The 23,534-nt window shown below is 37.7% G+C and overlaps 3 protein-coding genes across 4 annotated transcripts in view; all 3 read right to left on the minus strand.

Annotated features, from left to right (window-relative positions):
• Nucleotides 1-1,569: 1,569 nt before the first annotated feature.
• On the minus strand, nt 1,570-12,359 carry fads6 (fatty acid desaturase 6). Its single transcript, XM_032575316.1, has 6 exons — nt 11,711-12,359; nt 8,254-8,420; nt 6,654-6,834; nt 6,305-6,492; nt 3,465-3,644; nt 1,570-3,258 (listed from the first exon to the last, which is right to left on the minus strand). Exons 1-6 carry the CDS (start codon nt 11,964-11,966, stop codon nt 3,109-3,111), a joined length of 1,122 nt encoding a protein of 373 aa, XP_032431207.1. The 5' UTR covers nt 11,967-12,359; the 3' UTR covers nt 1,570-3,108.
• A 597-nt stretch (nt 12,360-12,956) lies between these two features.
• On the minus strand, nt 12,957-21,745 carry ush1gb (Usher syndrome 1Gb (autosomal recessive)). The gene is made up of 3 exons (XM_032575145.1): nt 19,820-21,745; nt 15,868-16,315; nt 12,957-14,689 (listed from the first exon to the last, which is right to left on the minus strand). The coding sequence occupies exons 1-3, from the start codon at nt 19,981-19,983 to the stop codon at nt 13,868-13,870; spliced, it is 1,434 nt and encodes a 477-aa protein (XP_032431036.1). The 5' UTR covers nt 19,984-21,745; the 3' UTR covers nt 12,957-13,867.
• Nucleotides 21,746-21,900: 155 nt separating this feature from the next.
• The window catches only part of hid1b (HID1 domain containing b), a 29,989-nt gene continuing 28,355 nt past the window's right edge, over nt 21,901-23,534 (minus strand). For both annotated transcript variants that reach the window (XM_032575143.1, XM_032575142.1), the window contains exons 15-19: nt 22,809-22,957; nt 22,657-22,737; nt 22,477-22,568; nt 22,140-22,298; nt 21,901-22,054 (exon numbers count right to left, since the gene is read on the minus strand). In XM_032575143.1, coding sequence (XP_032431034.1) covers nt 21,991-22,054; nt 22,140-22,298; nt 22,477-22,568; nt 22,657-22,737; nt 22,809-22,957 — 545 coding nt within the window. In that variant the 3' untranslated portion in view covers nt 21,901-21,990. The remainder of the gene's footprint in view (nt 22,055-22,139; nt 22,299-22,476; nt 22,569-22,656; nt 22,738-22,808; nt 22,958-23,534) is intronic.

A 23,534-nucleotide genomic window follows, 5' to 3' on the forward strand; every position in this document is an offset into this window, starting at 1 on the left:
GGGCTCATAGTTTCAGTCTAAAAGAAACCTCGCATGCAAATTTACACCCACAGCCTTCCCCTTCTTCAGTGGGTGGAGCTCACAAACCAGCCACAGAAACTCCAGAATATTTGAGAGCTTCGTTTAGCTTTGAAGAAAAAGATCACTGTTGTGGCACATAAAATAAAAACCTTGGACTTTTATCAAAGACTGTGGTCAAATTGACTAGGGACTTATGACATTGTTCAACTAAAAAATGCGACTGCCATGATGAGCAATGTTTCTGGGCCTGCTGAGGAATTTAAAACCTTTAACAGACTCAAATGTCTGCTGCTTAAGAATCAAGAGTGCAAATACTGAGTCTCTCAGGAATTTGAGTTGATCTGTGCTGCCACCAAGTGTCCAGCAGTGGTGTAGCCAGGATTTTTCCCAAGTCAATTACTGATCTAAAACCAGTCTCATAATGAACAAGTTCATGTTAATTTGTGAATTTTTATCCAGAGGAAATAAATGTGACTGAGAGATGACATAATTGTGTTTGTGAACTGCTTTGTGTTCACTTATGTAATTGTTGTTCAACAGCCTCCAGGTGTCCTGCGGGTGTGAAACGTGTCCCTGCTCCAACACAGCTGACTCAAATCACTGAATCAGCTCCTGAAAGACACCGTTGACTTTTACTGTGAATTAAACTGAACTGATTCCCTTTTGAAATGCTCTTGTAAGTCGTCCTATTTTCAAAAATGGTCTGAACGAATATGGTGGAAAATGTTGCTATAAGGTTTAATAATCTGATTGTCATGTTATGCTATGTCTTTATTCTATTTCTGAAAGTTTATATATATATAGTTCAGACCATGTGGATACACCAAAACCTGACCTCTGACAACTTCTGACAATTTCAGCTTTTAATTTGATAAGCAAAAGAAGAATAAGCTATAAGTAACAAAATGTCCTAAAGTTGTGCTCTTGTCTTTTTTTCTTGTCTGTTGCCCAAAAGCTGAGATCCGGACTCAGTCTATTGTTGGGTGCTCCTGCAGTATGCATGTAGGACCTCACACAGAGGCACAAGTCCATATAGGCTTTCAGTGTTGGATAAGAGTAAAGGAATGCAACAGTTTGGCGCTGTGGCACACCCCCAGCAAGAAGCCGCAGTTACATGATAACATGGCTTTTTGCTATTGTCATGTAACAGCAAGAACAATAAATGTTTGGTTGGTTCTTAAGAAATATTCATATAGCAATGTTTAATCACATTTTTATCTCTTATCTCACTTCAGTGAAATATTCTTTAAGCCAGGCATCTACCAGTCAGTATTGCTCTAAGGAAAGCTTTCTTTCAGCTGTGAGATGTATGAGGGGTTTCTTGTATGTATCAGCCAGTTTCAAGTCAGCTCACCACATCTTAATGAGATCAGGATTCAGGCTTTGACTAGGCCCAGAATAAGGAAGACTTTTGACTTGAGGTTTTCTTGAGACATTTTTTAACATCTTGCGGTCTGCTCTAAGAGTTAGCTTGCTTATTTCATTTTTGCTTTTTATGTTCAACTACATTTTACTCAGTGAGAAGTGAAAAGAAGTGAACAAGGATACAGACAGAAATGAAGCTTTTAATGTATTACATTTAAATCCAGAGATAAAAAGCCTAATTACAGATGACCGAACAAAGCAAAAAACTTATTAAAGTCATGGAAATTGTGCAAACAAACGCCACACAGCATAACAGACAAAGAAACTAAATCGTGGCAGTACTATGCACCATGCCAAGCATCTGCAGAATTGGATTATAACTTTTAAGTTTTAGCATATGACTCGTTAAAAGCCTGAGTTTAAGACTTAATCCTCTGAAATAAGGTTCCATGATCTCACATTCCAGGATTTTTTACAGAAGGTTTGTGCTTTAAAGATTTAAAGGATAAAGAGAGATGGGATTAACTTGTTTCAACAGAATGTGTGGTGGCTAAAAAATAGATGTAGCCACTATTTCTGGAGGTGGAGTCTGTTATCCGATAACATAAGAATTTTGAATGAAATAAATCAAATGACTTGCCAATAATGTAATAAAGTTTTGGATTATATAACATAACATTTGTCCAATATTGTAAGAAAATATTAATGACATGGCAATAAAAAATCTTTGACATGTAGCAGGAGGAAGCCAGAATGTAAACCATAACTTTCAGATTGTAAGACAACTAACTACTCAATCTACTGAGCCACAGTTAGCCATCGTCAAGGATACACATTTTGCAGTGATCCTTACCTAAAATATTGCTGTAAGGCACAACCTGATGATTACCTTTAGTACAACATTTTTAATTAGAATATTATTTGCAAATACTTTCATTTATGAAAGAATGTTAAATTATTTGCAAAAAAGTATATTTGTTAGTTAGATTCAGGATGAACCCATGCAGTTATTGCATTTTTTCTTATGGTTCACCGCGATACCATAACAACTTATCATACTACGGGCAGAATGTTACATTATTGGCTCCAAAATAATATTACATCATTGGCCACTTTTTGCCAAACTCGTTATATTCTACTTAACATTAGCAAAATGAATATTCTATTGGAGGTATTATGTCTTTGACCATTATAGCACTGGTGCATGCCTTTAAACAAGGCAAAAGAGAACAATTTGATACCTGATTTGTGCTTTTGGACACAGAAACCTAGCCCTTTTACACCATGCCAACTCTTTATGCAGGAATCTTCCATCATTGCCTAGTAAATAAAGATTTACCACCTTTAGCAGCTTTGTCAAAGTGGAAATGTGATTTCCTAACTTTAGCTGAGGTAGTAGACAGTACATGTTCGAGGTAAGTCAGGATAATGATGGACAGAATCTTTATAACACAGAAACCAAGTTGAAACATAAGTGTTAGAGCAATGCTGCTGATTAGAGAAAAATGTTTAGGGTTAAATCTTGGTGTCTTTGATTAAATCAACAGCTAAACTGTAACTCTTAAAGTCTGTTAGTGTTTTAAAAACTTCTCATAATTTAAGCTATGTACAGTACATATTCTTTTAATACCTTTCTTGTGTTTTAAAGGCTGTTTTAATCAGCACAATATAAGCTGAAACATGTCATTAGTCCTAAGTAAAGATGACATCATCCTCCTTTAGTCATTGCACTCCCACCAGCTCTGTGATGGGTGGAGCGAACACCATCAACTCCTGGTATTTGGTAAAGAACAGGTGAAGACGGGACAGGTAGGTGTCCTCCTGGTAAGGAAGCTTCTTTTCAGTCAGATACTTGGACACAACAGGCTTTACCTGAACAGAATGAAGCAAGACAGGGGTTATGCATGATCACAGGATCATAAAACTCCTCAGTATGCCAAACGTTTCTACAGTCATATGTGAGGCCATCTGTGAGACAACTGAAGCTTGCCCCAAATCGGAGCATTAACAGGACAATGATTCCAAACAGCAGAAATGGTGAGAAAAAAAATGGCGTGAGACAGTAATGGTAACACCACCTTTAAACACATGTTGTCTGACAGAAAGGGGAAGAGGTGGTGTTCTATATGGCAGCTGATCAGAGAGTGTCCAAACGTCCAATCAAGCATAGGGTTGCGGGGCAGGTTCAGAACTCCGTGGGTCATCTGGTAAATCCTTTTCGGCCGTTTTGTTGGAGAGAACATTGGTAGACCAATGTGCTGCAACAAGACATGTTTTTTTTTATTACATTTCAGGTTAATATGATACAACCACTTTGTATTTTGAGCTGCATCTGATCAATGGAGCAGGTGTTTTGACCTGATGACTGTCTAGTTGGGTGTTTGCTTAAAATTATACTTATTTTTACCTCTTAATCACTACATGTTACCAGGTAAATTTTTTAAATGATTACAAAATTTCTGACTTTGAACAATTTGAGATGGTTTTGTATTGTTAGCCTTTAACCCTCCCACAGTCTTAGCACAATGCTCAAGATGTGCCTTGCAGATGTCATGGTCAGAAAGTGTGGAAGTAGGAGCATGGGGGGATTGGAAGGGTGGGTGTCCCATCAGACAGTGAGTTCCTAAAACCACAGAAAAAAACCCTCATAAAAGCGCACAGGACTGAGCACTGGGTAAAAAGCTTGTGATTTAGAATGGACCTCATCTCTTAAGTCTGTGAAAGGGTTAAATGTTACTATGCATGGAATGTTTGGCTGTTCCACTCCATTAAAAATAGGAGGTAAAAATTAGGTTAAGTGTTGAAACAAATTGGAATTACCTACAAATGGTACAAGACTTAAGGATATGAACCCCAATTAAACAAGACATTTTTTGATTGTGCAGAACTACAAGGAACACAAAGTCGATGTCTCAAAGTGACTTTCTTCTGCTTACTGGAAAAATTTATTATGTAAAGACCCAGTTTAAAAATTACATGCAGTCATGATGTCTATAATTTTATCTTAATTTTAGGATTTCACTTTTAAAGAGTGGAACAATTTTACAAACATCTACTGTGGTTTATAAAACAAACAACAGGGTGCACAAGATTGAATTTATTGTGCAATTTCTCTAATCCACAGGGTCCACAGATGGGAAAGAAAATTCCTGTAGTTCTTTAACTTGCATCTGAAACTGTGGTTTATCCTTTCAGGTGTGTCACTGTTTAAATTTACTCAAAAGAGGGACGAGTAAATTGATCCTGGAGCTGTGGAGATCGTGCAAATAAATTCTGTGAATTCCAACATATTTTTGTTGCTTGTTTTAAGATTTTACTTATTGACCGAAAAATATAAAATTTACAGAACACATTCAGTACAATCTCAGTATGATGAACCCAGTAAAATCAGAGGTCAACCTTAGCCGAACAGCTTTGAACCCAGGGAGGTGGGAGGTGAGGTGAAACCAGCCAACAACAGCATCCACAGGTCCAGGAGACGCTGGAGAGAGGGTCTCCAGTCTGACCTCTGAGTTAGAACAAACATCTGAAACCTACGTTCTCTAATCCACCTTCACACCCTTTGTTCTGAACAATGTACAATGACCTGGATCTTTTCTTGGAAAATCATGCCTGGATTGTTCTTGTTATCCCTTTAGTTCTCTGACTGCAACACAATACTGGTGTCTATTAGTTTCCCACAGAGCCTGTAATAAAAAGTTCCCTGGTGAATGTTTGGCATGAAATGAAAAGAAGCTGATTTGTGAGTGGAGTATTTTTTCCAAATGGCCCACTTAAGTCAAAAACTAAAAAAAATAAAATAAAAATGAACAAGTTGACATAGTTTGAAACAAAAATGTCCATAAACATGTAGACAGAACATGTAAAAAAACAAAACAATTAACTCTGTTGACAAACATTGTATTATAATGTAGTTTATTCAAATATGATTTTATCCTAAAATATAATTACTCTTGTGTAGTTCTGATGTATTTCCAATGTAGTTGTTCATTTTTATTCATTTTTGAGTTATCCTTTATTACTTAAAAGAAAAATTTAAATGGCTAACTTACTGGACAGTTGTTAAATCTGTGGTCTTTCTTCTTGTTATCCCTCAAGGTTCTGAATTAGGGTCTAATTTTTTGGTCCAATTATTACATGTAATATAGGTCAGAATTTGAAAGGTGTCTATCTCTATTTTCATATTGATGACACACATTTAATGTCATGCAAAAATTGTTGCCCAGTTGATTTTCTGTTGTTTGCATTTGATGTTATTCAGTAAAATTTGTTCCTTCTCAAACTGCTAAATCCTGAAAATATTTACTAGTGGTATAATATTTTCATACAAACCTTCTTTTAAGTCCCTCTTTAAAAATATATATTTAAAAACGGCAACATAAGAGATATGGTTCTAGAAATTAGTAATTTTTTTTTATTCAACAGTAAAAGGACAACTTAGAAATTGCCTTCTTACTGTAATTTATATCAACACTCCTCACTGTGATTTATAAATTAATAACTTGGTTGCTATCTCTGTAGCAAATCCCTAAATGTTAATCTAACAAAGCACCTGCATGTTCCATTTGGACCTTTTTTTTAACTGTACCTCTAATATGTACACAACTTGAGAAAAAAAGCATTTTTTTACTGACTCTTTTACTTAATACAAACTACAGCTGGATTTGAAGTTTTGCAACTCAATTCAGCAAAAGGACACTTAAAATATGTATGTTGTTTCCGATTTCATTGATTACTCATATTTGACACCTTTTCTTATTTGGTCGTTTCAGTCAATTTGTTTTATGCATTGTATGGATTTTTATCTGTTTTAAAAATGTTTTCTCATATGTTAGTTTTGAAACCAGTCTTTCTTAAAAGAAGACAATTTGTCTCCATAAGATTTGCATGTATGGAAATGCAGGCACTGTGTTGTCACCTGGAAAATGTTGACATGGATGTACGGAATGGAGAACATGGCTCTGCACACCAGCATGCATAACAAGGCTCCGGGCATCGACCTGAACCCGGACACGTTTATGAGGAGCCAATACTGTGAATACAGGCCCAATGCAATCATCAGGACCGTCCGGACCACCATGCCTAAAGAATTTCCTTTAAGATGAGCTGAAAGCAAATATATCACTCAAATTAAATTAACACTGATGAGAGAGACATGTAGGACACCAAAGAGTTAGAAAACTATCTCAACTTTATGCTGGTAGTCATTTTAGTAACTCTACAAATGAACCTACAGTGAAAAAAAACCAACAAAACAACTTTCTAACCTAGAGCAACAAGTGGAGTGATGACCGGCACAGATAGGGGGGCCATGAACAAGTAGATAATGCGAGGCAGAAAGGGAATCTTCCAGACGCTGGAGTCGCCGAGTCCAATGATGTTGGTGTGGGCGTGATGCATCTTAATGTGGCCATGTATGCCTGCTTGGGCTGAGAATGAGCCACAGATCTGAGCAGACCAAAAAAATTAATAAAATAAAAAACAGACGTTAAAACTACACATATATCTCAGTCAATGCACATGTGTTTAGGCAGAGATGGGATACAAGCTATGAATCTATTATATTTTTTGTTTACATTTTGAGGTATCTGGTCAAAGGTTAAGAGAGAAGGCAATGATACAAATGTTTTGCTTATGTAAATACCACCATATTTAATAAATATCCATGTTTAATTAGGCAAGGTCAGTGAACTGAGTTTCTGGATGCTCAGGTTATTTGAGGTTACTGAATGGTTTAAGCAAAAACATGTTCTGCTTTGCAGCACAGAAAGATAACATGTTTAAATCTCAACTGGAACTTATCTTGCTCTTTCTGTGGTTGTCAGGGTTTTTGCCAAGTTTTTGTTATGGTCACTGGAGTAATGAGTGCATCTAGGATAGTGTGATACAAGTTCAGTCCAATTACCTCTGAAACTAGATATTTATATGCATTGGTAAAAGTTCAGCTAGAATGACTAAAATTAATTATAGTTGCTAAACGGCAGGATAATGAGAGATATAGTGTTTGTTTTAAATTTTCTTTGAAATCAGATGTTTTCCAATTTCCATACTGTTTAACCAATTACCTTTTTATACTGTATGACTTTTTTTGTCAAAGGCTTTAGCTATTTTTCTATGAAGTTCTCCCAGTAGTTTGACAGCGCTTTGGTCCTCCTAAAGGAACTGGTGTGAAATTGGTCGGGTTTATAGGCCATCTTGTTCATACACCTTAGAAAATCTAACCATTTTTTAGGGCTTTGTGATGGTCACTCCAAAAATATTGATGTCATTGGGTAATAGTTGGATTATAACTTTGGTAATGTTTAAACTATAGCCCTGGTATTAAAAATGTTTTTCATTCAACTGAGTAAAGTAAAAAGTTATAAAAACAAATTGATATTGAGGTAGCATTCTGAGCTCAACTGAACACTTAATCAATCATACGTGTGTCTTCTGAGCTTCCTAAAAGTCAAACTGAATAAAGAACAATCATCGCAGACAGTTACTGATATTCCAGTTTGTGGTTTAATGAAAAATGATCAAAAAGCTTTTGATTTCTGTACCAACTTTAAAGCAATTTTTAAATGCTAAATTTCAGATGGAAAGCTTTTCATATTTTTGGAACTGACCAATCAGGAGCTGGTGGGCCTTTGAGAGGGTTTTATGGAAGCATGTCTCTGTCAGGAAGAACATGATTGTGTGAAAAGCATAGACAAAGAAAAACATAAATAAGGCCCTTCACATAAAATATTAACTTATAGTTGATATTTTTTACTCTCACCTTTTTAGCGTTAGCTTTGCCAAAGAAGTGAGAGTAAGAATATCCAGCACAAGTTATTTTTGTTTTAAATTTTGATATGGTAGCAGATTGTTTTGTATTCTGCATACCTCGATGAAGAAGATGGCCCAGAACTTTGCCCAGGTGTGCGACTCACAGAGTGCCCCGTGACTGGCCAGATGTGTCCCTTTGACGGTGATGACGGCATGAGCCAAGCCCATCAACAGCATCCCCAAGGTAAACCACAGCAGCTGAGACGAGCCTAGCAGCAGGAAGGCTGGAAGACAGATAACAGGAGATACTTGTGTCTATAGAATTGTTTTTACATTAATTTAAAACTCTTGACTCTGTTTCTTAACATTGCTTTAAACTGGATTTTAATAAAATATTTTTATCCCTGCTGTGCCACATTAGTTTTATAGTTTCTGTACTAAAAGGCTGAAACAGCTTCTGATAGATTGGCTAAATACCTAAACAAGAAGGACGAAAGAAAAAAAAATTATGGTCAGTCTTAGTCTTTGTTCTGGTAGTTTTCTAACAAGCCTAAGAGCTCAACCTCAGACACCAGAGGCCTCAGTTAGAATGTCAAATGTTAAAGTTTGTGATAGGATGATTAGAAAAAGCCTGAACAAGTGTGGCTTGTTCAGAAGGGCTGAAGGAGAAAGCCTCTTCTCTCCTAAGAGAACATGGCAGCATGGTTTAGGTTTGCAAATATGCATCTGAATGAACCAAGCTGAGATCTGGCCCAAGCTGGGCCATCAACAGGACAATGATCCCAAACACCGCAGAAAATCCTCAACAGAATGGCTGAAAAAGAAATGAAGCCAGGTGCATCAAGAGTCCAGTCAAAGTACAGAGCTGACTCAAACGCTGTGGGAGTCCTGTAAAGAAACAAATGTTTAAAAACTAACAAACTCAACTAACTAAAGTTGGATAAAGAAATCGGTCCTGACTGATTAAACTTTAAAATTAAAATATGTTGTCTTTAGCTTCATAAATATATAGTAGCTTCCAAAAGTATTCATATCCTTTGAACCTTTCCATATTTTGTCATATTACAATCACAAATATAAATATATTTTATTGGAGGTAATATGAAAGACCAAAATATAAAGTGGTATACAATTGAGAAGTAGAAAAAAAGATATACATGATTCAAAACAGTTTTTTTTATAAATAAAAAACTGAAAAGCACAGTGTGTACCTTTCAGTTTCTCCCAGTGCAACCAATTGCCCTCAGAAGTTGCAAGATAATTGCTAAATAGAGTCAGTCTGTGTGTAATCTAATCTCTGTACAAATACAGCTGCTCTGTGACAGCTTGAGAGGTTGGTTAAGAGAATATTGGGGAGCAAACAGCATCATGAAATCAGAAACACAGCAGACACAGCAGGTAAGGAATAACATTGTGGGAAAGTTTAAAGACCCCTTAGGTTATAAAAAGATTTACCAAGCTTTGAACATCTCACTGAACACTGCTCAATCCATCGTCTGGAAATGGAAAGAGTACAGGTACCTACCAAGACAAGGCTGTCCACCTAAACTTAAAGGCTGAACAAGGAGAGCACTGATCAGAGATGGAGCCCAGAGGCCCATGGTGACTCTGGATGAAAAGCAGAGAAGCTCTGCTAAAACTACGGCGAGTTGCCTGCGCCACGTCTAGATGCCTAAATGAATTGAATTGTTACTAAGTGATTGGCAGATAACATCAGCAAGAAATTAATCAGATGTATCAAATGGGTTTGTGTGCATATATGGTAAGAGATTTGACAGTACATTCTGGATGTTATTTGATTCACTTTTTTAGTCAAGTACCTGGTAGTTTTTTACATATGCTTTAATTAAGCCAACTCTGATATATGATGACCTCAACCATGGCAGTACTCCAAAACTTTGTGAAGTTTGCGGTGTCAAAGCATAAATCTTAACAGCAGCCTGCCAAAAAGACACAATCGTTTCCAATTGCTTTACTGAAATCACTGCAGATGTAACATCATTCAGTCCAAAAATAATATTGTTCAATAGGCAGAAAAAAGTTCCAACAAGATTATTGTCAAATAATAGATAAGAACTTAACACAAAGTAGAAGATCAACTGAAAGATGATTAATCACAAAGGTCCTCCAGTGGGTCTTTGCTGTCAGATTCTGTTAATCTGCTCCAGCTAGCTTTTTTAAGTTCTCAATCTTCCCCTTTTATTCTCCACTTGCCCTGTACCCTCATTTTGTTAACTAATAACTACAGAAACCAGAAACAAAAAGGGGAAAAAATCTGCTAAAGTCTAAATAAAAGCTTTAAATAAGTTATAGAAAACTTGAAGAACAAATAATCAAGTTTCAGTTTAAGGATATTTTTTTTCCCTACTTAGTAACAAAATCTAACGAAGTGGTGGACAGTTAGAAGCATCTCCAGCTTGAGGTAAATTAGCAAGCAGATCTGGTAAAATGAAACCTTATTCGTCACCAGAGACAGCAGGGCTCCTCGTATCTGACACCTTTTCATCACATACAACATTCCTTGCATCACTTCATATGTAGATTAAAGGTCATCCTTTAATTTAAATGTAAATTTACACATCTACATTATGTAGGAAGATTCAGCAGCTCATTATGTGCATGAAGTAAAAAGAATAATAGTGGTTTGTTTTTTATTTCGTTTGATCTAAAATCCAGACTGCAGTGTGTGCTCTTGATCATATATACACACAGTCACATGGGGTTGTTAAACTTCATTAATGTCTCTGGCCCCTACAAATTCTAAATCCATAAACTTGTGCTAATCAGCTTGGTTTCAGATTTCAGACCCCACTGTTTCAGATAAAAGTAGAATGATGCACAATTTACAAATTCTTTGACAAATTAGAAAATATTTTAGTGTATTCATTTCAGTTTATTTAGTTAGTGTCAAATTGCAACACGTCATCTTAAGCCAATTTACAAAAAATGGCAAGGTCTCTAACAGCCTTACACATTCATGGCAAAAATAGTTCAAGGTAAGTCAGCTTGGATGGAGGACTGGACTTTAACTAAGCCATTTTAACATTTGCTCCTACAGCTTTCCCCCCATGATTGTCCTACATTTAACTCCGACCATCATCCATTTAATTCCTACCAGCTTCCTCACAGCATGATTCTGCCATCATCATGTTTCGCTGTGGAAATGCTGTGTTCAGGGGTTGTACAGTGATCATTTCCTGGTCTCATATGACTTTATCACCTGCTCCCATAGATGACTATTGGTAAACATGTCCTGCCAAAAGATTTCTTCCACCTGAACTATAGATCATCGTTGATCCTCCAGTCGCTTGTCTGCTGTGTACCTTGATCATACTAGTTCTGTTTATTCATAAATGTTCTCCAGCAACCCTCTGATGGCATACCAGATCAGCTGGATTTATATTGAAATTTGTGTTGACCATACAATTGTAATGAAACATATTAAAGCTTTTATAGTTTTTATGTCATTTGTCAACATTTTGAACACAATGAGTCATTTTAGTCAGTTTAAAATGTTTCAATACCTCAGATTGCTATCTTCTTATGATTAGAGATGTGTTAAGTTATTCCTTACCAGGTACTAGGCACAGGAATGCTGCAGTCAGGATGCTGCAGTCCACTCCCCTCTTCTCCCACCAGCTGCTCTCTTTCATCACCTTCTGCACCAGCCTGGTCAGCTCCATCATCAGAGACTCTTTCCCCACATCCTCTTCTCCTCCTCTATTTGTCAGCTCTGAAAGCACTCCGCTTCTCAGTTTTAGTACACCACCCCATCCTCGGTCATTCTGGATTTCTGGAATTTCTCGGCATTCATCCTGTACACTCTGCATGCTGAAGACCGGCTCAGGACAGAGTCACAGTCTCCCCCTGAGAGCAGCCGGAGCCAAACGCTGCAGCACTGAACGCAAAGTCCACTGAGGAAAGTCAACACTGACAAACTCCCTGTTGGTGAGGATCATTGTCAGAGAAGCCCGACCCCCTTCCTGTAGCTGTTCTGGATCCTCCCATCCCACCTTTTTTGTATGTCATTCCTCCTCCTCGCCTTGACTTTGAATCTAATGAGGCACTGGCTGAAGATTTAACAGGATGGATTCAGAAATCCTACAGAAAAAAAATGCATCTGCTTCAGTTCCCCCTCTCTGGTGTCTCATGCATTCTGCATGACGCTCTCCCCTTCGTTGTTTCTCTGCCTTTGTGTGCTCTCCTCTTCCCCCTCCCCTCTGCTGCTGTAACCTTGGCAAACATCCTGGGAAAGGCGAAGGCTGAGCAACAGCGTCCACTTCTGTTTTTTCAAAGTAGGAAGATAGTTTTTTCTTTTAGAAGTTCATTCACATTAATCTGCATTCCTCTGGAATCTGAATGATTGGATAAACAGGATCTGACTTGGAAAGGGGAAAAAAATATGTGGAAATTAGAATTGTCCTTGTATTTTTCTAAATTGAATTGTATTTTTCAGGCTGGGTTCAGCAACACTACAAAAATGTTGGAGAAGTGTTACAAAACTGTGAGGTCCAAGAAAAGGGAATGATGTGCTAAAAAAAATCATAAAAACAATACCTAAAATGATAAAATAGCTAAGTGCAAATAAGAAGAGGGAGAAAAAAAACATAAAATATCAGAACAGCTTGCTAATGCAGATAAATAAAGAAAGAAAAGAGTGGAAAATAGCTTCTAAGAAAAAAGTTAAAAACACAGAAAATTCTACCCCAAAAGAGGAGGTATGTACTGAGAACCACAATTACATAAATCTAACAAAATTTAAGACAAATTGAATTTCAACAGCCTCAATGCATTCATGCCAATGTATAAGTACAACAAGCTCACAATGAACTCGTTTACTTTATTTTACTAAAAGATATAATGTTTGTGTGAACATTTTCAGGCAGTTATTACAAAAAAATAAAAATGATCATACATGCAGGGTCATGCCCTCTGGTGCAGATACATCCAGAACTGAAAGGTGATGCGACATGCAGCAACCTGAAACTGCAGCTTTATCTTTCGCAAACTCACGTAACTTAGTCCTGACACCACATCGTCTTACTGTTACCACCATGTCTGCAGCAGTCTCAGATTAGTGTCTATCACAAACATACAGTATGGTCAATAATGTACATGTGCCAAACAAAAATATTTTGTTTTATAGTACAATATTTGAATTGAGATTTTTTCTTCAATGGAGCAATAGAAATGTTCAGTAACAATAAAGCAGAATTTATTGGAGGTGAATCAATAGAAACCTACCTGTTTGTGGAAAAATGTTAAAACCAAAACCTGTATCTTATTGTAAAATTTGTAATTAGTTTTATTTAGTTTGTTAATATTTGTGTGTAGACTCATAATATGGAGACAGATTTAGATTTATGTAAATCTGTCTTATTCAAGTAAACTATATTCTTGACAATTCTTATCTAGGAGAACCTACAGCATGAAATTGAGTGCAGTTACAGATGGTAGCCACAAGATGGTGGCAATGATTTTTTTGGAGATAAACAAACCCACACCAGTGATCGAACCATTAAAGGCCATAATCGAGTTTGTTGACATGCTTAACCTTTGATGATTTTGAATTGGAACCAAAAAGTACTATTTCCTGCTGATTAGTGATTAAAATGATCAAAGACAATACATGTGCTGTTTTGCCCCATGATATTAGCCAAAGTCTGTCATGAATCTATCTGCTGGGAATGAAGATGTAAGATGATACTCCCGCTATAAAACAGATAAAGTCTCAAAGCGCAGAGTCCTCAATAGCTTCTGGTTCTTCGAGAACATCGAGACGCCTCTTGCAGGCATCTAGCATCTTTTTTCTAGGGCCTAATGGGATATGAATGCTACTGAGGTCCTGATCTGAACATAGCAACAGTGCTTCCAAGTCAATCTTCTCCCGACTGAGGATCGACAAGAATTCACTCAGGCCCTGAGAGGCAAGAAAAGTTTCCAGAGAGTTATTCTCTGGCTCCATATCCTCATCCAACCCGATGTCAACCTCTTCCCAAGGTAATTCTTGCAGGTTCCTCTCCTGTAGGCTAAACGCGCTGCCAATACTGTCTTCATCAAAGCTAGGAGAGCACTGAGGCAGGCGTCCACGCAGACGGACATTAGGTGCTCGACCAACAGGTTCACTTCCTACAACACTTCCTTCATCTCGTCCTCCAATCCCGAACATGCCACCTGTCATATAGTTCCTTCTAAACACCATGGTGCCAAGCCCAGGTCGTGTGAAAAGGGAGTCCCGCCCAGAGTCTGCACTGATTTCTGAATAAGCAGCTTCATAGAGGCCTGGGTCACTCATGGCACGAGAAACTGTGTCAACATCGTCATAATTTTCCCGGGGGAACATGTCCCGGATGTTGAGACGGGCCCGCTCTTTGGGGTTGGCATAGGTGCCTTGTTTGAGGAACATGACGTCGCTACCGAGCTGCAAGCCAGTGAGCGAGCGGATACTCTTTCTCCCATCTTCGTAGATTTTGAACGTTCCATCAACCTGCTTCTTCTTTTCCAGTTTCTTCTGAATCTTGGCCTTGCCCTTGGCTGTTGAATGCAGCGTAGCCTGGAAATAAAACCAGCTTGCTTAAAACAAAATTTAAGGTCTTAAAACAAAAACAAACATAGGCACATTTTTCAAAATAACTTTTGTTTTAAAAAATATCAATAAAAAGTCTACCAATAGAAAACACTGTTGACAAAGACCTCAAAGACTCCACTTCACAACCTCTGATGTTTATTTTTACACTTCAATCTGACAATGGAAGAATACAGAAAGTATGTCTGGCCATTAGATGGCAGAAGCTTTTGTTTATGCTCAGGTTATTTGCTACCACAATAGACCAGATGAGGACCCAACCCATCTATCTTCTGATCCATTCTGCCATCACGAGATATTATCTATCCATTTTATGTCTTTTGCTTATCCAAGGACAAGATTCCTCACATTCTTTCTAAAAAAATCCCCCCAGTTGAGTTTTTAGCCTGCTCCGAGATGTGCTCAGAAAACCTCCGATACGAGATATCCAGTTGACATCCTGACCACACATCTAAACACCTTTGATGCAGAGGAGTAACCATTCTACTATAAGCTTGCTTCTATTGTTGGAGCTCCTTACTGTGTCTGTAAGGCTGAGTCCACACAAGAGCAGAGCAGAGTAGGGCATAGATTACTACATGCAAGGCCTCATTTCATTTTACCATCCTCCTACTATATTACTTACCACACCAAGTACTTCCCTAAATCCACAAAACACAGCCTGGACAACCATACTACAATGATTTCCTCATCAACTCTACAAGGGTAAGTATCTGTTCCTCTGTCCAATGACCAGAGCAAAACTTACACTGCTGCTTTTGATCGAGGATCAATGTTTGACAATCATTCGGAGCCTCCTTTCCAACACCCTTGGGTAAGCTTTCTGCCCCTTTTCCTTACTCCTCTGGTTCAAAACTTAGCACTTCCTTGACTATTTAATCAACAACTAACCTTACCAGGAGAGTTTAGAGTAAAATGTTAAAGATGAAATTAACCAGTCAAAAACAACCAGTTTCTATACTTAAACAAAACCTTGGGTTTGTGGGCTAAGTCTTCATCAAGTTCTTAAATTCGGTGTCATGTAGTAACAATGCATAGTACATAGTAAAAAAAATGGTTATAATCTCAATTTTTCTCATAAAAACCATTATTAGCATATAGAAGACATATAATATAATGCTTGGTTACATCTGACTCATAACCACCTGTGAATATGGCATGTTGGAGGTGACTGTGTTGAACTTGGGGCTTAGCGTGCTGCTGCTGGTGTAGCTGGAGAAGCTAATAGCATCCAGGTTATCCAGAGCCACTGACTCCTTCATGAACTTCCTCTCCATGCGCTCCCGGTGCCTCATTTGGAGCTTCTCACAGTCTTTGATGCGACGCTCCGCAGCCCGAAATGCTCGGTCCTTCAGCTTACTGACCAGCTTTGGGTTGAGGGTGATCTGCTTGGAGGCGGTGGAGTCCAGATATCGAACACAATCCATGTGGCCCTTGGCAGCTGCCATGTCCAGAGGTGTGTGATAGTCATTGTCCAGACACCAAAGGTTGGCACCGAAAGCTACCAGGAAGGAGAGCGAACTCAGGTGGCCGTTGGCAGCTGCCAGGTGGAGCGGCGTGTTCCCCCAGATGTCACATTTGTCTGGATCACCTCTAAGAAACAGGAGAGGAGATGTCTAATTAAATTTATTGAACTGATTCTAATGCTAATTTTAAAGGTTTTCTTTTTGGCTGTAAACACTGGGAGATTTCTTGTAGAAAAGGCAAGAATCTACTTTAACTGTGAGTATGAGTTAATTTAGTCAGCTAGGAGAGGATTTTTTCTTCAAATTAATTAGATATCTACAAATGATCATTAAGAGGATCAGAACTGGCTAAAATAAACTAACACTTGTTCCTTGATTAACTTCATTTTAAAGTTAGAATAGAATAGAATAGAACAGAAACAGTCTTTATCTTCTCACAAGAGTAAATTCTAATTTTAAAATAATTAGAGGTAGTCGGGCAAACTGATTTTCATAAAAATCCAGTTTTTTCTCCTTCCTCCTGATATTAATAAATTATAAGTAGAAGCCCCAATATGCAGTACATTCCCCCAGGTGTTACTGTATCGTTATCAAGAACATAAACAGGAGCATTCAGCTGCAGCAGCGACAAACTTTCTTTCTTTTTTTCCCTCCTCTTACACGTCCAGTCCATGATTAATAATTGAAGCTCTGCAGGTTAAACATGACAGAGGTGACGTTGCATTATTCATCCCACACACCCAAAGTCTTTTTTTCACACACAAACATGCAGTCACCACAACAGGGCCATCGGCCTCATCAGCATCACCTCTGACTTTATTTTCAGCCTGTGACCCAGATGGACCTTTTTAAAGTTCTTCGTTCTGCTGTTGGTTTAAAAGCTGTAATGCAGATCCAGTTGCAATGGTGGGAAATGTATCACTGTAGTAACATGCAACAGGAATCACACCTACGTAGCTCAGACAGTAATCTGATAACATGTAGCTCTAGTTTAGAGGTGATAAAGCAGAGATAAACAACAAAAAACAAATTTGTTTTCTTGAAACATGAAAATATGTGGCTGCTGTCAAGAGCAATTGTTCTCAGAAAGCTCTGACTGTGAGACTTTATTCGTAAGTCATTAAAAATCATTTAATGCAACTCGAGCTGTTTTTGGCACTCATTTTTCCTTTAATCCCAAGAAAAGTATGGGATATGAAATGCAACAGAATAGTTTAGGTGTTTGCTTGTTATTATTCTAAGTGTAATTAAATATAATTCAAATGATTTAACCTCTAAAACTTAAACACCATTGCCATATACAGAGTGAGAATATCACGTATGTTACAGTGGAGTGTGACCGTCTATAATTGTAAACAGAGGACGATTGTTTTCTTGCCAAAAACACTTTTCTAACTGGAATATATGTAGCTATTTATTCACAACACAAGAGAACTGGGTGAGCTTTTCAGATTTCCTCAGAGATTCTCCAATACAGAAAAATATTTCTGTAATAAATATTATTTTGCCATGACAATGACTGTGGTAGAGTCTGTGTTGTTTGTTGGCAAATAGTTTCTCAGGTAAGAAAATATGTTGCTGTACCATTGTGCTTAATTTTTATGTACCAATACAAAATGTATTTTGATATTCACCAATTGTGTTATAAAATTAAACCAGTGTTGGACTTTCAGCCACGATAGACTAATTACAGGAGTTGGTATAACTATTGATTCATCAATGCACTGCATTAACCCACTTTGGTCCAATCAGCAGGAAGACGAATTGTTTCAGGAAGGAAATTCTGAATGTCATTTGGAGATCATGTGCCCATGACCAGATGACCAGGATAAATATGCTTTCTTTCATCCGTCAATCAAGAGGGAAACATCAGGGAGGACATTACATAATACTTAGAATTGTTAAAACGGAGCGGGCCTTAGTACCATCTGCTTTTTTAAGGGGTATTTTTCCTTTATTTCTAGACACTAAGCTAGATAAAATTACCCTAAAAGCATCCTGAAATGTCCCCTTCCTTAAAGGTAATGGTAGCTAAGCTAAATGTAGCTCAGGGGTCCAGCATTTTCAAAACATATAGCTTTTCCCTGCTGGTGTGCTCAGTCATAGAAAACACTGGGGCTCACTGTGGTGCTTTGGACTTAAAATAGATTGTCTAAGACAGCAAAACATTAGATTCTTTATGTTAATTTAAGTCACCTTTCTGGTATTCCAAATGATCAAATTATCCATCACAGCGGTGACTGATAAATATTTTGACTTAAGACATGTATACAATCATCATGAACTACAAGCTTGAAGACATAAACAATATGACACTTCCCCTTTGAATTCTATGACTTTCAGTGTGCACATGCTACTATGTAAATGTAAATTAAAGTACAAGAGATGAAGCTGAAGGGCTGCACAGTGGCGCAGTTGGTAGCACTGTTGCCTTGTAGCAAGGCGGTTTCCCAGCCCGGGGTCTTTCTGCATGGAGTTTGCATGTTCTCCCTGTGAATGCGTGGGTTCTCTCTAGGTACTCCGGTCTATAATATAAAATCCCAGTAACATAAAGTAAACACTGAGATTTATTTGCAAGGCGACAAAAGGTGGAAAAGTTAACGGCATATAAATATTTTTCCAGGGCCCTACACATTTAGCCATGTTAAAGTTTTTCATCAACAAATTCAAATTGTTTCTCTTTTAATACATACTGTATGTATCTACATTCTTTGTAAATATGTTGTTTCTTGGCTTAAAGTAGATTCTATTGGGCAAAAATAAGTAAATGAAAATTTGGAAACATGGCTGAATAGACATTCTAACTGTAGTATAAAAATAAAGAAGATTCTTTGCTATACTGAAAAGTTGGCCACTGTAGTAAAAAAGCAACTATACAAATCTTCCAGGAATTCCTGTGTTATTGACACATTCATTGCAACAATTTGTGTATGTCTTTCTTCTGGTCTGTTTCTATCAATCAATCTCTGTGACCATTCCAAGAGTCGGCTGTCCTTGGCATCACTGCATGCCCTATAAACCTGCAATCAGCTGCACGATAAAGGGCACCCAGACTGTTTCATTCTGCTTCAACAGATAACAAGGAGTCACTTTGATCAGCATCCTGCTTTGATTGTAGCTTGGAAACCTCAGCAGATGTTGATCCTAAAACCTTCCCTGCATCTCAACATAGACATTAAGCCAAACACAATGGATTTTTAGATCATTTTTAATCTAGTTGAGTGAAATTATTACTGATGGCTTCTGGATATGATTTAGAGTGCTGGCCTGCAGACCAGGCTGGTCTGTTCTAAAATTGATCATAACTTAACATGAAGCTGTCACAGTGTGCATTCACTTGTTTAACCTGACCTTTCTATGTAGTGGGGCTGTAAAACCTTCTATATGTCCCTCCACTGATTAAACTGTGGAAGGAAGTAACATTTATTCTAAATATTTTATTTCTTATCAATTTTGTTTTATCAATAATAATAATAATAATAATAATAATAATAATAATAATAATAATAATAATAAGAACTCGATTTTAAACTAGACCTTGATTTGGTTAAATATAGTTCTTATTTTACGTTTCAAACTCTATAACATATTTATTTATAAACAAACAATAAAGATTTTTTTACGGACTCACCCTCTGCCAACGATGAGCCGGAGAGCCTCCAGGTTGCCGTGGTAAGCGGCCCATAAGGTCGGCGTCATCCCATCTTCGTCCGGGGCGTTCAGCTCCTTCCGAGTGGCTTCCTTCAGGATGTCCAGGTAGCCGTCCCGGGCCGCCCGGTGGTACCGGTCATTCATGGCGGCCTTGGCTCAATTCCAGCTCCAGTCCATAACCTTTAGTCCCTTTGAAGAGCTGACTTCTTGGTTCTGTCCGGGACGCTGTTGATTCTGCGGCCTGCAGAGCCCAACGCTGGGCAGCTGGTTGCTTAGAGACGTCGGCCTGCTGTAAGTCAGGAATGGGCGGAGTTGTCTCCACGTAAAGACGCGCCCCGCTTCACGTATAGGTCGAACCTGGAGCATCCTTCAGTTTTGAAGATAATTTCGAATCCCGACAAGTTAAATTTCAGCATCCTCTTTAATGTTATTGTTTTTACATAGATGTTTTTAGTTACAACCCCCACAACTTTTAAGTGTTGGTGAGGTGTACAATGATCAAATATTAAAATCAAAAACAGCCCGACTGCTCGAATGATCTTTTCTTGTTCCAATAACAAGAAATAGAACAAGGACAAACACACTTTCCTTCCCTACCGTTTGACATTGAAACAGATTAAACAATAAATGTTGGAATGAGACATTTTTGGATGTTACCTTTACATTTGACATACATTTCCTTAGAATTCTTTGGTAGAATTACCTTTCAAATTATATGATTTGGGCCAAACAGGTTGCCGTCTGCTGCACACGACTTTTCAGTTCTGACCATGTATTTTCTTTAAGGCCAGTGAGATTCTTTAAAAAAAATAGTTGAAAGTCTGATTCAGTTGCATGCAGTCATATTCAGTAGGTTCTCAAACATTTTACTTTATATCCCTTGCTTGTCAGAAATCGCCATGTCGGGGTCACCAGGGGGTCACTGTCCTCACAACACGTCATTAGCTACACGTTAGCGAACAACTAGTAAAAGGTTTCCACAAAAACCTTGATTTTTATAAGCTGGAGGGGAAAAAATACATTATTAGCTAATGCACTCACCTTGCTACATTCAAAATGTTTTTGTAACTGAAAATATAACAAAGAAAAAAATGCATCACTCCTCTTAAATCCACACTCAAAGATGCACACTGCTCTACATTTTATCTGCCAAAAAACAACAGGCGCTTTACAAACACATAAATACTTACAAAGACGAAAGTTTTCCAAGGTACGTACAAAGCGTATAAACGTTTACGGCCTCCCCAACTGCCTAAATTCTTGTTGCCAAGGTTACTGAAGAATAATACGTCAGATATTGTTTACTCGTAAGAGCGCTCACTCGGTCATGTTTCTACAAAGATACGCAGATTATAGTACAGATGTCCTACTCGGATCAAATTCCAAAACCCAAATTAAAAAAATATATATTCTTAATAGTCACACAATTACGAACGTATTTTCACTATAAACTAATTTAAAGTATATTTGACCGAATGCCCTCACATCCAGTAGGTACAGAAATTATTTTTCCATTTTAGTTTGACTGACTAGCAAATTGATTCAGAAAGTAGGCAGCTCAAACTTATGCATTTTATCCATTCTTCATACTTTGTATTATTTCCAAAGGTATCATTTGGTAAATCCAGTTTAGCCAGGTCCACCCACTCTGAGCCAATAACTTTTTCCGCTTTCATATACAAATATTTATATTTGATTTATTTTTAAAGCTGCAGATTATTTGTATTACTACAATTATGTACAGTTCCTTTTATATTTTTAAGAAATAAAAATGCTAATAAGCATTTTTATTTATTTTTAAAGGACATACATATTTTTGACAATTTGAGTTAGACTTTATCTAGCTGCAGCATAAATCTTTGCTACAGCTGTGTTTTACTGTGTGTACTAAATCTTCTGTAGTGCATTCCAATTGGCTCTTAAATCAAGCATTTAAGTGAGTGAAGAACACTTTTAGGTGTGTACGGGGAAGATATTTCTAAGTACTTTTGATGAGTTAAGAACATTATATTCAACCAATGATTTCATGTTGGATTTAATGCATAATGAAGAACTTTCAGGGCATGTTTAGAGAATCTTTATTTTTTTGAGTAAGTTGGTCAAAGATCATCTGGCAGAAGCTTGTTATTGAGGTCAACTCCAACAGCTCCTCTAAATCCTCTGAATCTCAAAAAGCCTTATGTCCGTATCGTACCAGATTGGAGGATCCACATTCCTTCAAAGAACAAAAGGAAGAGTGAAAAAAACTGTTTCAGCAGCCAAACTGAAATCCACTGTGAATCTACATCCGGTATGTTTACCGTAGGTAGATGACTCCCCACATGTAGGTCCGGAACCACATGGCAGTGCCAGAGTTGGCCTGGTACTTCCTGATCAGGATGGGGTGAGGGACTGGGAGGAGGCCCACCAGCGTGCCGTGCTGCAGGAACCTCAAAATCTCTGACTCATCTGTTAAACCCCTGAAGATAAAACAAAATCTCCTCATTTGATCCAGCTCTAAACAATCAGAACATCTCAGATTTAAGAATCCAATTCCCAAAATATCAACTTTTTGCTTATTTGTAACTTACAGCAATCTCTTGTAAATCAGTTAAACTATTAAATCCATTTGGCTTCTAATTAAAACTTTTCTCCTACTTGTCGATGCAGATCTTCTCCACCTGAGGGACCAAGACTTGCAGAAGCCGCATGATGGTTTGCAGAGGAAGTCTAGATTTCCATGACAACATCTAACAGGAACAGGTAAATAAAGCATAAAATCTCATAATAAAAACCAACAGGCAGCAGAAATAAGCATAAAAAAAAACCTTTTCTCACCCAGTCTGAATTAGCGGTCCAGGCAACAGTAGATGAGACGCTTGACATTCGACTTCTTGACGTCTGTGACCTTGTGAAGACCTGATGACAGGATGAAACAGTGAGAAAGCAGAAAAATAAACAGAGTGTGAGCAGCGAGGTATCTGCTGTACCTCGTGGTCTCTTTCTGAGTTGGACTCCGTGTCGCTGGCTCCATTGATGGCACCACGGTGAGGTGGTGTTGCCGGAGAGCTTGACCGAGGCAAGGCAATCATTGTTCCATCTTCGCTTACCTGAGATTTCTCCGTAATCTTATCAATTCCTGAAACAACATGAGCTGTTACTTCCTGCTGAGAGAAAAAAAGGATGCCTGACTGGAAATCTGTGGCCTGACTTGAAAATGGAAGTCCTCCATCAAATCTGACTAGTATTTTGAAGAATTTTGCAAAGAAGGGGGTACAAACATTTCAGTAGATATGTAAAGTTTGTAGAAGACATACACAATGGCCTTGAAGATGTGATTGCAGAGTTTCTACATAACCTCGGGGGTTCTAAATAAACGTAAGCCACACTTTTCAGACACACAAAAAAGTTTAAAACCCATGTCTCACTAATCTTCCAATGTTCACTTTAATTTGTTGCTTCTAGTGCTCTAACTTACCTCTTTCTGGTCATATTACTTTAAAATTTGTCCATTCTTTCACAATTTTTTTCAGACTCAAGTTGGCATGGTCATATTTTAATTTACACTTTTATGGTTGGTTTATAATTTTGTTCTTTTCAGATTACAGATCCCAGCATAGCAGTTTTAAGCTTTCCATTATGAATTTCTTTGGCGTTTTCTTGTCTTTAAATAAATTTCTGTCACTGGAGCTTTTTTTGTTTTGTTACCATTTTAT

Source organism: Xiphophorus hellerii, chromosome 10 (genome assembly GCF_003331165.1).
Source record: "Xiphophorus hellerii strain 12219 chromosome 10, Xiphophorus_hellerii-4.1, whole genome shotgun sequence".
Classification (NCBI taxonomy): Eukaryota; Metazoa; Chordata; class Actinopteri; order Cyprinodontiformes; family Poeciliidae; genus Xiphophorus; species Xiphophorus hellerii.

Excerpts from the sequence above, each read along its gene's own strand:
- fads6 (XM_032575316.1), bottom strand. The coding sequence starts at position 11,966 with ATGCAGAGTGTACAGGATGAATGCCGAGAAATTCCAGAAATCCAGAAT. Across the intron at positions 6,835-8,253 it reads GGGCCATCTTCTTCATCGAG|ATCTGTGGCTCATTCTCAGC; the intron begins GTATGCAGAATA and ends TGGTCTGCTCAG. Across the intron at positions 3,645-6,304 it reads TCCATGTCAACATTTTCCAG|CACATTGGTCTACCAATGTT; the intron begins GTGACAACACAG and ends GTCTTGTTGCAG.
- ush1gb (XM_032575145.1), bottom strand. The coding sequence starts at position 19,983 with ATGAATGACCGGTACCACCGGGCGGCCCGGGACGGCTACCTGGACATC. Across the intron at positions 16,316-19,819 it reads CGGCTCATCGTTGGCAGAGG|AGGTGATCCAGACAAATGTG; the intron begins GTGAGTCCGTAA and ends CCTGTTTCTTAG. Across the intron at positions 14,690-15,867 it reads CCAACATGCCATATTCACAG|GCTACGCTGCATTCAACAGC; the intron begins GTGGTTATGAGT and ends TTTTATTTCCAG.